The sequence below is a fragment of the Strix aluco genome, chromosome 8, assembly GCF_031877795.1.
Source record: "Strix aluco isolate bStrAlu1 chromosome 8, bStrAlu1.hap1, whole genome shotgun sequence".
Classification (NCBI taxonomy): domain Eukaryota; kingdom Metazoa; phylum Chordata; class Aves; order Strigiformes; family Strigidae; genus Strix; species Strix aluco.
Genome location: NC_133938.1, coordinates 30,924,719 through 30,941,583, shown reverse-complemented (window position 1 = coordinate 30,941,583; position 16,865 = coordinate 30,924,719). Strand labels below are relative to the sequence as shown.

Below are 16,865 nucleotides of genomic sequence, written 5' to 3'. Positions count from 1 at the left end.
TTTAATTATTGAAATTTCTCCCAAAACACAGGGAGTTCAGGTCTTAAGCTCTGAGTTAGGCAGCTTGCAAATTTGTTTAACATGCCTCAAAGCTACAATAATAGCCATAAGGCTAAGTAAAAGCCTCCATCTACTGTAAAATTCCTGAGAATCTGGAGCGCCTGGCCCTTTTGCTGTGTGAGCCATGGAACAAAGACTTGGATTGCACTTTACCTCTTAGATGATAGGTATCTGAGGTCTGGAAAGGTGCTTGACTTCTGAAAAGGGCTGGTCGCTGACAACGCCCACTGATTTAAGTGGGATTTGTAGGTGCTAGGTGTTGCTCATGCACAGAATGTCTCATGCATCTGTCTGAAAATCTAATTCTTTATTCATCCTAAACTGAGTTGAGAGTGGTGTGTTCTGTCACTTGGTCAGGGCTGGACGTTGTCATATTTCAGTGACTGAAATTACTAGATCTGTTTGAATGTGTAAAATTCTGGGGAACTTTTGCAACTTTAAGTAAGCTACAGGGTTACTTCCCTCAGTTTTCTCTGCCGTCTCATCAATTATTGGCCAGCGTTTTATGGCATAGTATTCTTCTCATGCTTGACCCTTTTTTTCGTTTTGTAATGATCTGATTCTTTTGTTTAAAACTTAATGGTGACAGTTGATTGGATCTGCCCAGTTCCTTGTCTGAGACTTCAGGCATCCTTTAGGAAACTCCTGGTTAAGTGCTCTCTGTTGGGGGAAACTACAGCAAGGCCATCTGTGTATCTGTGCCCTGTGGTAGTGAAGGCTGGTGGGAGGTGTGTGCTCTTAAGTTTCATTTCTTTGGTGACTGGGTGGAATGCACTTGGCTTACTGAGCACTAACAGTTACTCTGGCAGTTGCTCAAGTAGATGATTGCCCTTTGAATGGCAGTAGTAATAGCTGATAATGTAGCACAATCTGTGCAGTTCTGTTGTACAGAATTGCAGTTACTGTAGGGTCTATGCTCTGGTTGTATTTTAATTAATCTAATGAGAACTCATGCCCTGCTCTCCCAATCCAAACACATGTGTATGTTGATCTCAGCCCTGGAGGGTTGTATTAGGACGAGGCAATCTCAGCAGAGTACTAACTAAAAGGAAGACGTAGCTTAAGGAAGTAATTTCTGTTAAACTCTTGCTGAGAGGTGATTAGGCTGAAAAAAGGGGGAGAGACTTTAAAAAAACAGACAGGGTTTTGGTAGGAATTAATAATGCTTTGTTTGGCATGGAAATTTGAGTGTTCCAAGAGGAACAGGAATTTTGATTTGACTTCTTTGGTAGGGATAGGTGCACGCATGCTGTAAAAGCAGGCTGTGCCAGAGAGCGCAGGAGTCGTCTTCTGTTACTGGTTGTAGTTCCAAAGTACTCAGTGTTGGGGTTTTTTTTCCTCCTGTTTTTAAAGGAGCAAGTCCACATTTCTTGTGGAGACAATCCTCTTCTCTGCCTCCCAGAAAAGCAATAGCTAAGAGTAGCCAGCTCCTAAGAGCTTCTGTTTCATTAAGGACTGGTGAAGCTTGTTTATTCTATGCTGGCAGCTGCCAAATAGGGGAAGAGTGTTTTTATTAAGTTAAATATTAATCTGCTCCTCCCCCCTACTGCAGCTTCTGTTTCAAGAGATCTCTCTGGATCTGACCACTATGAAACAGGAGGAGTGTAGAGTTCTGATGCATCTTGACTTCAGGGTCTTCTGGTTTTATGTGGTCTCATTTCAGATTGTCTTGTATTTCCTGCCAGAAAGCTAAACTTGCTTACTGGACTGTTGTCACATTATGCAGTAGCGTTTTGTAAGAATACATGATCTATTAATATATTTTGTTAGCCTACAAGTTTTGCTTCTAGAGGGCCTTTTAGCTTAGTTTTTTGGGTGATCTACTGTATAAAAATCAATCCATGTGTGCTTGGAAAATGAAGGATAGATCATGGATGACAAGCATCCATCAGTGGAAGCAGACCCCTTAAAACAGTTGTGGAAAGAGGTCCATGTAGGAGGTAAGCATATCACTGCTGCAGCTTAGAGCTAACAGCCCCTGTTTCAGTTACCTGGCTTTTCCTTCTTTTCTTAGACCTCGTGCCTGTTCCTTTTTAGCAAAAAAATGCTTCTCCAGCTTTCTTTAGCATAACAGTTAGGCACTGAAACATAAACACCTACTGACAAATAAGCTCAAGTGTCACAAATGCCTTTGAGGAAGCATCATTTTTGTGCACAACTTCCAGGCTCTTTCTTTTCTTCCTTGAAAATAGATTTCTTGATTTTGTTACTTTTCAGCCTTAAAAATTAGAAAGGAGGTAGCAGTTGGGAATTCTGAAGGTGATCAGGGAAACATATCTGTTTCTTAAGTGGCTGATCAGTAGGAAGACTGATGAAATAACATGTAGTTATCATGTAGAAAGACTTGGACCTTGAATCTGGAGGCAAACTTGAAAAATCCCAGGCAAAAGGATGGTCAGACAGATGTTCTAGTAGACACTTGCATAAAAAACCAAAACACAGTATGTACTTAGATTTGAAGTTATTTCTTGAAACTTGCCTATTTCCTGTGCTGAAGATGTTGGCTACCTGGCAAAGCATTCTCAAAAGGCTTATGGTTCAGGAACTCGGGATCAGCTTTCAGCTATGCTTCATCACCAGGCTCGAGTATTCGGAAAACCATTTGGTGTCTGAGGACTTGACGTTAAGGAACTGAATTCTCAGAATTCTTACAAATCACTGTCTTCTGAAGTGCCAGAGATCTTAAGATCTTTAGATTCCCAAAGTTCTCACTGAAATACAGTGAACACCTGTTGCCTTTTTCTTTCCTTGAGGGAATTCACTTTGCCTGCTTTTTTCTAGTCGTAAGAATAATGTGAAATACCTGCCACTCCAGACGTGTATATATATGAAGATCACTATGTTTACTTTGCTCCTCTGTGTTGCATCTGATAGAGAAGATAAACATTAGTCAAAGTCCTCTGGCCTGAGGTGTGTGAACAGGCCAGGATAAGCCCCTGATCTTGTCCAAGTTGGCTCCAACTGTAGGCAGATGGTACAGGAATGTTTTCTTGATGTCTTGCTCTGGGATAAAAGGGAATATAAATATTTTATTAAAATGTATCCAGAGAGTTAAATAACTTTCTTCTCCGTTTTTACTCTGTCAGCAATTGAAGCCAGCTTTTATGAAGGAAGTGGACAGTCACTTCACAGAGTTTGTGAACAGTTTGGTGGCAAAATCAGCATTCCTGGATTCCTCAACTTCAGCCTCCCACTTCCCAGCTTCCGGCTCAGAGAAGGAACAGCACAAAGCCAAGTCAGTCAGTTTTCAGCTGTCCCTAGAACAATGTTACATTTCCTGGAAGTCTTACTAGCTTTCTTGTCTCAAATGTTCTCTTTGTTTGCAGGACCTTGAGGGCCCCTCCAGAACACGGGAAGATCTTTACTGCCAGGAGGTCCCTCTTGGAGTGAGTAACTTCACATTTTCCATTAAATTGACTGAAAATACCCTTGACAGCAAATAATTAGCCTTTGCTTTGAGGTATTCTCACCACCACCACCCACGGTCTTATGTTCAAACCCATGTAAACTAATTGTTTAAGCTTCTCTGTTTCTTTCTAAAACACCTCTAATACAGCTTGCAGGCTTCCCTGAATGTAAACCTTAATTACAGTTCTCTCAGTACCACTGAGGTAATGGCTAATTATCCTTTGTCTGAGGATGAACTGAGGAGGTGTCTGTGTAGATTGGCACCCGAATTGTACATTAACTTCAGTCTCTTGAATTGGGATGGCAGTGATGTCATCTTACTGTACTGTGAAACGCTTGGAAAGCTAACATACTGGTGATGAGCTGTGTGAATGGCCTGATAGCGTTTGAATCTCTCCCTTAGTGAGCTGTTTGAAGTGAGTCACATCAGGACAATCTACCACATGTTCATCGCTCTTCTCATCGTCTTCATCCTCAGCACACTTTTAGTAGACTTCATTGATGAAGGAAGGTAAGCGTGCTTAGGAAAGACAAGGGCCAGGGCTGGGAAATGTTTGCTTCCAGAGCACCAGCGGTACATGAAACTGCAGAATGGTGTGGAAAGAAGGGGGAATCCTTCCTTGGGCTGTTGTTGGAAAGGGGGTTTTCAACTTGACAGACTTAAAATATATGCTGGAATTCCTGTGGAGGGGATATGGTCATTGCTAGATATTAAAAAAATTCTACAGATTGGTGTATTCCATGAGAATTATGGCCAGCACAGTTTGGCCTAATGTGCTTCATTCATCACAAGGCTGGCAAAAGAGAGGGATCGTCACTGAACGTGGTCTGCTTTAGCTGAATATATTTAATGAAACAGCAGCTTTCAGCTGCTTGTGTTGCTTGAAGGAGGACTGTGTTTAGAAAAACTTCAAATACTTCAGCAGTCTTTCCTCTGTTTAAAAACAACAGTTCTGGAACACTGTACTTAAATAAAAATAAACCTTTTTGGTTTTCTTGAGTGGAAAAAAAGTCTTAAGGATATTGGCACAGTCTCTGTTAAGATTGTGCTTTGCAGGTAGCCAGTTGTGAGCAAGATTGTGAAAGACTGCTCTCCTCACACTTGCTTATTGCTTTAAATAGTATCTTTTTGGCAAACTGTATCTCATGTACACAAGTAGGATTACGTGTTTATCTTGCTGATTATCTGATCTTCAGTGTTAAAAAAAAAAAAAAAAAAACCCAAACAACAAAAAAAACAAACTAGAGCTGTATCTTGATTATAATCACTGTCCCTCTTGTCTAGGTATAAGAACAGGCTCATGCACTATTGAATATCATTTAGCTGATCCTAACTTAATAGTGTATGGACATTGGGGGAGAATATGTATTTACCTCTAAAATCAACTAATAGGGCTGGATTCTCTGCATAGTTGAAAAAAACTAATTAAAAAAAAAATCTTTGCTGTGTTCTCAGGTAGATCTGATAATTTGGATCCAGTTTGTTATTGAGCCTCTACATAAGAAAAAATAAATTATGTTGGTGTACTCCATACTACCTTCTCCTCTGACCTTAGAAGAGCTGCTTATGCATAGGAGTAAGCTCTGGTGACTTTGATAGCCAGTAAGGTTGAACATCCTTTTGTTTGTGTCCTTACATTTTAAGCTTGATTAATGAACTAAAGTATCTGGTGCACACTAGTTGGACATATTTGGACTGACCATCTAATGACCCTAAGCCTTTTGGGTGACTCCTAAACTGAATCCACATGGAATACCTACAGATTTCACAAAGTAGAATTAAAGTAGGTTTGAATGCTAGATGTTAAAATGCTTCATGCTTATAGAGGTGGGGAAAAAGCCTCTAAAAACTCCTGGGAAGAACTGATTCTTAATGTAATACTGATGATGTCCTGGGAGTGTTCCCCAAAAGCTCTTTTGGACCCTGGTTCAGCAGTGGATCATTTAGTCACGTGCTTGTTCTTAGCAGGGATAAGCTTGAGCCTACTCTTACAGCACATGCTGATCTTGAAGATGTGCTTTAAGCTCTGTGGGATTTGAAGGTAAGCTATGCGTGATGGCACTGATGGCATGAGTCCTTCATCTCTTATTTTCTGGTGTGCTTGAGGATGGTCACTTCAATCTGCCACAGACAGTGCTCTTGTTTCTGAGCTGGAGATTGCCCCAATCACTTCTATCTAAACCATCAAACAGTTATGGTCTGGTAGCTTTGCATTTTGTAGCCACTTTGTGGAGCGGAAGTATTTCTGATGAAACAATGGACACTGAATATTGTCTCTTTCCTTGTGCCTTCTAGGCTGGTCCTAGGATTTGATCTCTTGGTCTTTGTTTTTGGGAAGTTCCCAGTCGTCTTCTGTACTTGGCTGTGCATGTTCTGTGCCACAGTTTTTGTTCCATACAACCTTTTCATCTGGTGGGCTCAAGGCCACTGCAGTTCCTCCCATCGTGTACTCCGCTCTCTTTTCTATGGGATGTTGTTCACACTATTCCAAACAGCTGGGCTTGGATTTGGACCAACCTATATTGCTGTATCATATGCCCTGCCTCCAGCTTCCCGTTTTATTGTAATACTGGAACAGGTAGGTCCCTACCCAGTATCTTCAGAGATACTGACTCTTGTTTTCAGAATGGAAACGTCCTTTTTCCTAAGGAGTCAGTGTTGCTTTTATTCATTAAACTAAGCCAGGGCTGTGGAGTTTGTCTTTGACTTGGAGAGACTTACAGGCAGCAAGTCTAATAAGAAAAAGTAGACAGTAAACTTCATTTTGACCTGGAAACCACTTGTTTTTTTACCCTGTATTTAAGATTTTACTATGGGGTTTTTATGAACATACTTCATGGCTGAAATTCTATTTATTTCTAGTTGTCTTGTGGATGCTAGATGCTTAAATCCAGTTTTAAGAACCCATTGTGCCATAGTTCACAAGGAAGCTGTAACATTTCTCTTTAAAAAAAAAGAAAAGGCAAGTACATAATCAACAAGTGGTTCCTGTTTCCCTCTCTGTTCCCAAGAAGCAACTGTCTTTGCCTTGTAGTCAGAACTTTATTGAAAGTGGAATTTTCTTTTTTGGGGGAAGAGTGCAAGAGTGTGGAAGACTGGTCAGACCATTAGGTTAAAACAAGGATGGTCAGGGCTGAGAGTATAGGCTTGGAGAATTAACTTTGGACTAGCCCTCCTTTTGGTCCTTCAGTGTTAAAACAAACAGAAACCCCTGCTCCATAGCTGTGGACTATTTATGTGGGGCACCACCTTATTCCAATGTACTGGTAATCGCTTCAGGCTTCAGTTTTAAGACTTTGGAACATACTGACCTATTGAAATAGGGGGGTTTTTCTTCAATTTTAAGTTAATATTAATTTGTTAGTGACTTACCGGTGTGATTTGGAGTCCTTGCATACGCTGTGGTCCTGTGAGTGTAAATGAGATGTGTTTTGACTTTCCTGAGCCATGATTGTTACTGCATGTTTCACCTTGCAGTGTTTTAAATTCATGTCAGTTAAATAGGTTGGTGGGTAGAGGAAGCAGCCATTTCCTTGTAAAAGGAGTAAAGTGGAGAGAAGACAAGATGTTGAAGGTGTTGCCTTAAAATGGTTGATCCACTCTTTATTGAGAAGTTGGGAAAGTAAGAGTATTAAGCTGATATCCTCTTGGTTTTTACAGGTTCGTCTTGTTATGAAGGCTCATTCATTTGTCCGGGAGAATGTGCCCAGAGTCCTGTCCTCTGTAAAGGACAAGTCCAGTGAGTAATTTGCCCTACCTTTTTTGCCAGCAGTGCATAACCAGCTCTTGTTTTCCCTCCATTGCTTTGAGCTGCCCTCATGAATTGGAGAGGTAGGATTTGAGTAGGTGACTTTGAATGGGCAAGTGATGGGGCTCTAGGCTGACCTTCTGCATCGTAATTTCAGCCTGAACCTTTTCATTTGGTAATAGGCAACAAGCTAGACTGTTGTTCAGGTCTAAGTCATCTCTGTGTCTCAAGTCTTGCTTCAACAGGACTCCTTATTTCTGCTTTTAGGAGAAAAAGGTGTGTAGAGGCTGCCTGCACACCCCCAGTGAAATGGCAGCAACTGTAGAAGCACAGAAGCTCTTTAAGCAAGGCATGCCAGAGCTGAATGTGAACCCACGTGTTGATACAGGCTTTACAGCTTCAGCTTCCCTAGGAGGAAAGGAAACATGATATCAAGGTGTTAGCACTGCACTGCCTGTTAGTCACCCTCACTTTTTATGTATGCTTCATGGTGGGGCGAGTCCATCTGATAGGTCTAGGTTTTTTTATTCTCTGCAAATCCCACACCTTTAGTTCTAGACTGAGGTTTTTTGAGGTGATAAGGGTTCTGTGTTGTGAAAGGGTACTGGGGAAACCAAACTGTCAGTAAGCAAAAAATTGCAGTGTTCTTTTTTTTTTTTTCTCCCTCTTCCAGGTACAGTACCTATTCCCAGAATTTCTCAATACCTCTACTTCCTCTTTGCTCCCACCCTCATCTACAGAGACAACTATCCCAGGTAATGTGAGCAATAGAGCAACACCAATAGAACATTAAAGTAGTCTAAAAACTGAAGCCAACAATAAGCATCCCTGGATGTGATCTATTCAATTTATAAGTTAGAGCTTTCATAAAGATATGGTTAAGTCAGTAACCTGGCAAGGGCAGGACTTGATGAAAACTCACTCTAACACTAATAGTATTTTGACTTTACAGTTCCAGTTTTATTTCTTTGGGAAGTGCACAAATTTAAGAACTTGCTACTGAGTATCTAGTGACAGCACAGTTCCTGCAGTAGGCATGTGTGGTGTTTGATGTGGTGCTAATAAGCAGCCCTGTCTCTTGAGTTTGACGAGGTAGGCTGAAGCCTTTAAAACTGGGAGCTCCTAAACTTTTCTGTACTTTGCTGGGTTGCACTTTGACAGTGTCAAGTCAGCAGTCCTTTACGTGACTATCGGGCAGATCGCCACCACCTACGTAACTGTGTAATGCTGTCCTCCAGATACTTTTCCATTTATGGAATTGCCGTAGTTCTGCTGCTGTAGTTGAAAGTGAGGAACCAGCAATCCGGGCAGACATCTCTTGGATGTCAGGCGATTAAGAACTCGGGAATTCAAAACCCAGGGTTTTTCAGAGTATAGGTCAGTAAAATCAATAATTGAAGGAGGTTTTTGGTGCTTTGAGGTCCTGTTTAGATATGATACTATGTGTTCTTTTTCCTAGGAATCCCATGATAAGATGGGGCTATGTGGCTACCAAGTTTGCCCAGGTGAGTAGTGCAGCTTTCTGAAGAATGCATTGCCAGAGGTCATCTAAACTGTGTTGCTGAACAGTTCTCCCTTAGGCATTAAATCACAGTTTACTTGGTGTGGCCTTACCAGAAAAGAATACTTTAGTGACTAAAAAAAGAAACAGTGATCTTGTCAAAGGAAAAAAAAATCCTTGCTTAAACAAGCCTTTAGACTCCATTCCATTCAAACAAAAGCTTCACATGCTGGGGAGTGCAATATCCATGCTGTGGCCCTCTTTTGTTATACCAATGTGTTGTCATGCTCTGGCACAGCTACCTGTTGGCAGATATTTGGACCGATTTTGAAATAATGACGCCTAGAGTCCAAAACTTCAGTGCTTATTTGAGCTTAATGTTGACCTTATCCTCATATTTCTGGACGTGAGTTTCAATAGCTTCTTGCGGATGTGTTGCCAACTAATGGCTTTGTGTGATTGAAACTTTTACTGTCACACAATGCATTCATATTTTAAAAAGCAAAACAATTTTTAAAAAAAAGAAAAAACAAAGCGTGAAAAGGTCTTTGGCTGCTTGCTCTTTGACAACAGAGAGTGACAAAGCGCACACCTGGCTTACAGCAGTTGGAATATTTAAAGCAGTGTCTTGCATTTTGACCTTAACCTCTAGAACATGGGTTCATAAGTCAGAGAAGGGCTGAGATGGTTTGACCTGTAAACATCTCCTTTGGGATATTATTCAATTATTTCTGCCCTTGTCTTGGACCTAGACCACAGGGTACTTTCTTCACTTACTTTGGCATTGGCTTAAATCTTTTGTCATAACTTTTGAGTTGATACAACTAGGAGAAACTTAGAGCTCCTGTAGTGAAAAAGATAAGTTGATTTTGCTCCTGGCTGTCAACATGCTACGGATATGGCTGTGGCTTACTTTCTGCCTGGACCCTTAGGGAAGTTTATTAGCAGCAATGTAAAATAAATTATGTTGGCTTGTGTTGACAGCTGCTGTTCCTCTCCTAGAGCTGTCAAGTGGTGATGTGTTAATTGTGCATTTCTCTTACAGAGTCAGACTTCTTTTTGTTGTTGTTCCAGGTGCTTGGTTCACTTTTCTATGCCTACTACATCTTTGTGAGACTCTGCATTCCTCAGTTTCGCAACAGTAGTCAAGAAACCTTCAATCTTCGAGGGCTGGTCCTCTGTATCTTCAACTCCATTCTGCCAGGTAAGACACAGATTCAGGAGTGACTATATCTTTGTGGAAGAGAGATGGGAGGGGAAGTGCTTCATATGAGATGCATTACTGGCAGGCACAGATCAGCAAAGGGGGTCTTGTGGGCAGACTTCAGCATTATGGTGTTAAACTTTAAAATCAACAGCACAAAATAAAAGCTTGGATTTGAATTTAACCATCTTCTAAGTCAGGTTCTAGGCTCTGCAGCAGCCTTGCTATTGGCCTCTGGGGTAAGCATGACCTGGTGTGATGAGAAACTGAAATGCTTTTACTCTTTGTTTAGGTGGCACGAAGCTCATCTGTGTCAGTGCCTGTAACAGTCTTGACTGTTATGTGTTGCTGCCTATAGCTGAGAGAAAACACTACAAAATAGGTCTGACTCTACCTTGTTTCTAGGTGTACTGATTCTCTTCCTGGTTTTCTTTGCGTTCCTTCACTGTTGGCTTAACGCATTTGCTGAGATGCTGCGCTTTGCAGATAGGATGTTCTATAAGGTAAGAAGCAGGAGTTAAAATTTATAAAGCTGTGGTGGTTTAGGCCCTGCCAGGACCGGAGACCACGTTGCCACTGCCCCTCCCCCGCCCTCTGACCAGAGCGGGGCAGGGAGTGAAATACAAACCCGGGGTTGAGATAAGGAAAAATTTAATACAACAGTGTAACAACAACAAACCGAACAACAACAATAACAACAGTAATAACAATGAACAGAACAAGAGATATACCGATACAGCAGTGAGGAGAGTGACCACACACCCCACGTTTACCAATCTTCCCATGCTTGGGCGCCCCGGATGTGACGTCAGCATGGCATTGAATAACCTGGCTAGAGCTTCCCTCCCCACTGCTGGAGAAACTTAACCCTATCCTAGCTGAACCAAGACAAAAGCTTTTAAAATTTGTTTTCCTAATGAAAAGGAAAGAGGAGGAAGCTGAAGGTTATCTTTACCAAACGAAGCACCCACAGTGTTTTGCTTGTTTTGTGCTTTTAGGGCTTAAGTTTGTTACTGTGCTGTAGAATAGACCTGATTTCTACTTGGCAGTCTGAATTGGTTTTAAGGTAATATACCCTGCACACGAACAGAACCAGCCACCAGACCTACCCAATAGTTCTGTTAGCACTATTTTTATTCTTTTATCAGCCACTGCAGTTTGGGATAAAATCAAGCTTTGATATACAGAGTAAAATGTAGAAAGTGCAATGGAATGCATTATTTTGCAGTGCAACTTGTTATAGTAGCTTGGTAGTATTCTGATCAATAGTTCTCAACTTGATATCCAAGAATCCTGTAAAATGTTTTATGCTTAATTAGATTTTTACTGTTTCAACTGTGCTTTCAGGACTGGTGGAACTCCACTTCCTATGCAAACTACTACCGAACGTGGAACGTGGTAGTACATGACTGGCTCTATTACTATGCCTACAGGGACTTCCTTTGGGTGAGTAACAAGCAGATGTATTCTTTTTGTTAATTAAACATTTAACGACCGAGCGAGACGGTACATTTGTCAAGATGCAGCATCACTGTCCATTGAGAAGCACAAAAATGTCTTACCTCAGCTGCTGTGGGTAGCCACTGTGCTTTTTAGAGATCCAGTGCTCATTTCCAAGTCCTTACTGTGCACAAAATGTGGGTCTGAGACGCAGGAGTGTAAGGATTGATTCAACAGTCTGAACTCATGTTGTGCTGTTTTGAGCTATGGTAGATATTTCATGAGTGGACTCAACCTGAGTATTTATGCAGGACACCAGAAATATGCCTGAAGAAAAACACCTAAAATCCAAGGTACTCTGTAAAGCACTTAACATTTCATGTATGCATCTTGGCTGGAGCAGCCACCTCTTAGATCAGGTTAAAAAAAAAAAAAAAAAAAAGCCACAAACCAAAAAACAACAACAACAACAACAAAAAAACCCCAACCAAAAAACAATAATCGATGTTGAAACAGCTGAACTAAGAAGTTACAATATTTGGTATTCTTCTCTCTTCCAGTTCTTTGGTAAGAAGTTCAAAGCAGCAGCTATGCTATCTGTCTTCACAGTATCAGCTGCTGTGCACGAATATGTTCTGAGCATCTGCTTCGGCTACTTCTATCCAGTCCTCTTTTGCCTGTTTATGTGCTTTGGAAGTAAGTTCCCAGGAGAGGGTATGTGAGTGGGTTGTGGATTTTGTGTCTTTTTTGTTTTTTTAAACAAGCATGCTTTGCTCTTCTGATGCCAGTTATCCATTAGGCACTAACACGCAGAACTGTTTCTCGTCCAAGAGTTGCAATTGTGGGTCCAAACTTTGTGACTGGATTTTTGCAGCCAAGTAGCTCAATAGCTGTATGTATACACACAGTGGGTTTGCAGGCTTGGGCCTTAGAGGAGCAAGGTGTGGGTGGGTAGGAAGAGAGACAGACTGACCACTGTTCATGTGACACTGTACGTATTTTAATAGCGCTGCTTCCTCTTTGCCAACCTTTAGTTGAATTGCTGCATGTCAGCAGGCTGGAAGTCTTCCTCTTTAAAGTCATAGTGTAAGACAAGTTTTACTTTGCTACTGCAGCGAGGGAGAGAGCCCATTTAGAAGTTAGAGCTCTTGCATTTCATTCTGGGTTTTGAGCTAGAACGAGTTAGAGGGCTCTGATAAACTCTAGGCCACCTCTGCCAGCAGGTCTTGGTCACCAGCATTAACACAAACAATACTGATCCCTAGAGGCATACAGTTGGGACAGCTTGTTGGCAGTCTTATTGGAAGTAAATGTCAAAATCAGCTCACAGTAATTGCTCTGATGCCAAGCATAATCAGATTTTCTGGCACTATACTGACCTCACGGAGCAGCTTTGTTGCTCCAGAGATGAAGTGAAGGGAGGGAAAGATCATGTTAAATCAGTTGGTCTTTGATTCTTTAATCTTGAGTTTTTCTCAACAATGCTTCTCATTTCACCCTTCCAGTGGTCTTCAACTTCATCCTTAATGACCGTCGGAAAGGGCCTATCTGGAACGTGATCATGTGGACATCCCTCTTCCTGGGCCAAGGTGTCATCATTTGCCTCTACAGCCAGGAGTGGTACGCCCGCCAGTACTGCCCTATGGAAAATGTGAGTGGCTGACCCTTCCCATGGGATAACTGACACACGAGTGGCTTGTCCTCTGCAGAAAAAGGCAGAAGTGGCACGAGCCTTTCTGGCTGTACGCTGTATCAGTTCGTTAGGAGTGTAGAGAATCTAGGAAACCTTTTTCTAATAAAAGTGCTTTCATTAGTGCTCTTCCTATGCCGGTAGTATTGAAACTGAGGGTGTTTTTCCCACATTTCTGAGGACATAAGTCACTACTTGAGAGTACGCTAGGCCATTCAGGCTGTGTGAATGGAACTGCAGCCCTTGGCCAATGAGGTCAGGAGAAGCTTCTCTAGGAGGCCCACAAAAACTGAGCCTATTGTGCCTCTCCCAGGCTAGAGTGGGTGGCAGTGAGAATTGGTTGCCTATAAATGGTCAGTTTGGGGTTTTGTTGGTGTTAGTTTCTCTGACTTACAGTTAGTTTTCTTGGCACCAGATTCTGTTGTACTTAAAACTTCTTATTGTCGTAGTTGTTTCAGTTTTAACCAAAGGTATCCTCAGGCAAACTCTTATTTTAAGTTTGGTTCCCCTCAATTAAGAGTTTGCCATTGTAAATGACTGGCTTCTTGATACAGCACAGCATTTACCTGATGTATCAGAACTGGGGGAAAGAGCAAGCAGACAGCTTGTGGCTGTCGCCACACTTCCCCACACTGTTTAGGGAGGATAAGAATAGGGTTTCAGGATGTGAAAATGCGGTTTGATCTTTCCTGTTAGGGAAGTTTGACTTCAGCAGACCACACCGCAGCTGGTGCTGTTTGCCTGTGACTAACTTACTACCTCTCCATGTTTTGCAGCCCACGTTCCTGGACTACTTAAAACCACGCTCATGGTCATGTCATATGAAGATGTAAAAAATAGTATGCTCTGGCCGTGTCATCACAGAAAATCAGAGTTGTCCTCCAAGTATTTGGACCAATGACCTAACTCACTACGGACTTTTTCTAAGGGAAGTTGTGCCTCCTGATTATTGGGGAGAAACTGTAATTTTTTTAAACATTACTGAGGCAAACCAGTTGACCTGGATTGCAACAGGCTTCATAGGCAGCATCTACTACATGCTGTCCCACTTTGAGCCATTTCCATGCCAGTAAAACATTGAGCTGAAGGTGGAGTCTACTGGAATCCTACTCATCCAGGGATCCCCCAAGCTGCTGCTCTTCTGGACAATAGATAGTCTAGTCAGATTTTTGCTAGTAGCTCATTGTTGGCGTCCGTCCATCTTCCTTAGCCATCCCTTTGCAATCTTTTTTTTCTCCCTTTTGGCAATGGGATGTCTACAAAACTTACATTCTTTGTGATCCTGTCCGCTGCTATGGTGCGGACAAGTGGCAGAGCAACAGGATATTTGCCTCCTTGCTCTGAAAATAGCCAAAATATTCCTGGATGGTTTTGAACTGTATTCCATGTATGTTGGCTGCCTACAGATTTAAAATGGGCAGAGGAAGAGGGGATTATCAGTTTACTTGTGGCTGCATTGGAGAATCAGGTTCAGAAGCAGGGCACAGTGTGTGCAGTCCTTGTATGACTTTTTACACTGAAAATTTATGTTTTCTCTGTATTCATTAACTTTCTAACTGACTTATAGCGTTTTTGTTCTCTGAAGGCCTTTGAGACTTGAGGAATAGATTTTATTCTAGCTCTTCCTTTCTCTTGCTCCAGATAATCACTTCTTTTAACACAATTAACTTGTAAAAGAGCTTTTGCTTTGATTTGGCAGGTGCTTTAAGGTGTACAAGTTGTTAAGGCTTTCTTTAGTGTGAAAGATTTGAAATGCTACAACCCAACTGTAAGGAAATGCAATCGACTTCACAGGTACATAGCATGTACATCTGAAATGGCTACGTCCAGTTCAGTAAGCCAGGATGTCCTGCTGCCTCTCGCCAACGTGTGTTGTAGCAGCTCCTAACGCAGTCGGTGGGAAATGCAGGTTGAGCCGGTGGCTGGAGTCAGAGCTGCTTTTTCATCTGCCTGTGTCTGCTCTCCTGTTTTTGGGGACTTTGGGTGCAGATCAGTTTCCTGGGTATTGCCCTCTTTCTGAAGAGGTAGGACATCCTCCTATACACACTGCTAAAGGGAGAAGCATTATGTGAATTTGGTGTTTCAATATCTATTATTTAGGTAGAGTCCCCTTCAGTTTTCTTCTGTCAGATGCTAAGCACAAAAGGGAACTTTGATGGTATCTGGGTACATATCTCTCCAGTTTTACTGGAACTGCAGCTCCCATTATTGGAGAGGGAGGGTAACCTGGTGGAGGTACCCCAACTTTGGTCACAGGCATTTCTGAACTACTCAAGTGTTCTTTATTGGCACTTTTTGGTGACAGTTTTTCCTTACTGGCTTACAGCATAGGTATTTGATACCGTCAGTATTGGGACTGTTGACAGACTTGTCTCCCAATCCACTTCAGACTATCTTTTGGGCTTCTGTTTTTACAAACCTGAGTCAAAAGTAATTTCATGAAACCTAGGTGATACTTAAACTCTTCCAGGTTTTCAGTTTTCTTTAAGAAGGAATCCCACTCTTCAGAAAGGATGTGTCAGGTCAAATTTGCCAAATACAGTGTTTGTGTATGTGGCTCTCCTCTGAAAATATCTTGTACTAGAACTTGTTTGTTGAAACAGGTGGGTTAATTTCAGAGGAAGGAGTTCATATATATACTCAAACTTGGCAGTATTAATATATAAAATCCTGAGAATGAAATGGATTACTTCATCCTCATTATGTTTGATTTAATCCTAAATCTTTCACCATACCTTTTGTGAGACGAAGGGACAGAAGTGCTGGAGCAACTAAGCTTCCTTTGGAGAAAAACAAAAAAAAAAAGAAACCCCACCCTTTGGCCAAATCTTGTCACCTCCTTAGTATAGGGTGAAATTCAGTCCAGTACTTTGTGGTGCTCAAAACACTTTTGTACAGATGTAACTGCACTCAAATAGGGTGTGATGGATTAGGGACTTGTCTTCTTGATGCCTGTGTCAGGTCTTGCTACTGTCTCAGCGTTCTGAAATTGAGATCAAATCATGGCACTTTTTGCCAAGTTCTGGTGTTTTTCCTTGCAGCTGGTATTGTCATATTCCTAACAAAGAATATCAGCATTTACTGTGTCAGCATTCTCACTGTTTGAAGCCTGAGGGCTTGAGCATCTGGCAAGCAAAAGGCAACCAGAAAGGGATGCTCAGCTATTGGAACTAGCCTTTGTTTTTGACAAGTTGAGGTTTTTAGCCTTGTAGATCAAGGCATCTGGCAACCATGCTGTCAGGGCATTAACAGTTGGGATTACTTTCAATTTCATGGGTTTTTTAAATTGCTTTTGAATGTGGGCTTATTTTCATTTTTCTCAAGAGTGCTGGAGGGGAAATACTAAGTCTTTTGCACACTGTTTGTTTAGTTAGCATCAATTACACCATGTTTGTTTGAGTTTTCATAGGCTGTGAGTGCCAGAGCTAGCAGTATGGTGTTCTGGTCAATAATGAGGATGTTAAGGTTCACAACCTGCCCTTCGCAAGTTCTTAATAATAATACATACTGTTGTCTGTGACTCTTTCCAACACAAGAACTGTGCAGCTTGCTTCCATGGTAACTCCCTCAGTTTTGAGGTGGGAAGCCTCCAGCCTTGGAATGGCAGCCAGTACAGCTGCAGCTCCTTGCTCAGTAACATCACAGAAATCAGTATTAATATGGTGAAATGTGTCCTGGTTTTCACACAGATAACAGTTTGTTCTCAGGAAGACTGAACCTGTGCAGAGTCTTCATGCCTAGTACGTCCTTTCTGTTGGGGTATTTCGGTTCCAGGCTCCCGGGGTGGAGCGGCCCTGCCTCTGAGCTGCTGAC

At 41.8% G+C, this 16,865-nt stretch overlaps 1 protein-coding gene across 3 annotated transcripts in view; it reads left to right on the top strand.

The window, feature by feature from the left end:
* SOAT1 (sterol O-acyltransferase 1) overlaps positions 1–15,741 on the top strand; it is a 28,819-nt gene extending 13,078 nt beyond the window's left edge. For all 3 annotated transcript variants that reach the window (XM_074832976.1, XM_074832977.1, XM_074832973.1), the window contains exons 4-16: positions 3,147–3,295; positions 3,387–3,446; positions 3,872–3,979; positions 5,765–6,047; positions 7,130–7,208; positions 7,891–7,972; positions 8,677–8,722; positions 9,793–9,922; positions 10,328–10,425; positions 11,270–11,368; positions 11,923–12,058; positions 12,868–13,013; positions 13,829–15,741. In XM_074832976.1, coding sequence (XP_074689077.1) covers positions 3,147–3,295; positions 3,387–3,446; positions 3,872–3,979; positions 5,765–6,047; positions 7,130–7,208; positions 7,891–7,972; positions 8,677–8,722; positions 9,793–9,922; positions 10,328–10,425; positions 11,270–11,368; positions 11,923–12,058; positions 12,868–13,013; positions 13,829–13,885 — 1,473 coding nt within the window. In that variant the 3' untranslated portion in view covers positions 13,886–15,741. The remainder of the gene's footprint in view (positions 1–3,146; positions 3,296–3,386; positions 3,447–3,871; positions 3,980–5,764; positions 6,048–7,129; positions 7,209–7,890; positions 7,973–8,676; positions 8,723–9,792; positions 9,923–10,327; positions 10,426–11,269; positions 11,369–11,922; positions 12,059–12,867; positions 13,014–13,828) is intronic.
* Positions 15,742–16,865: the final 1,124 nt, after the last annotated feature.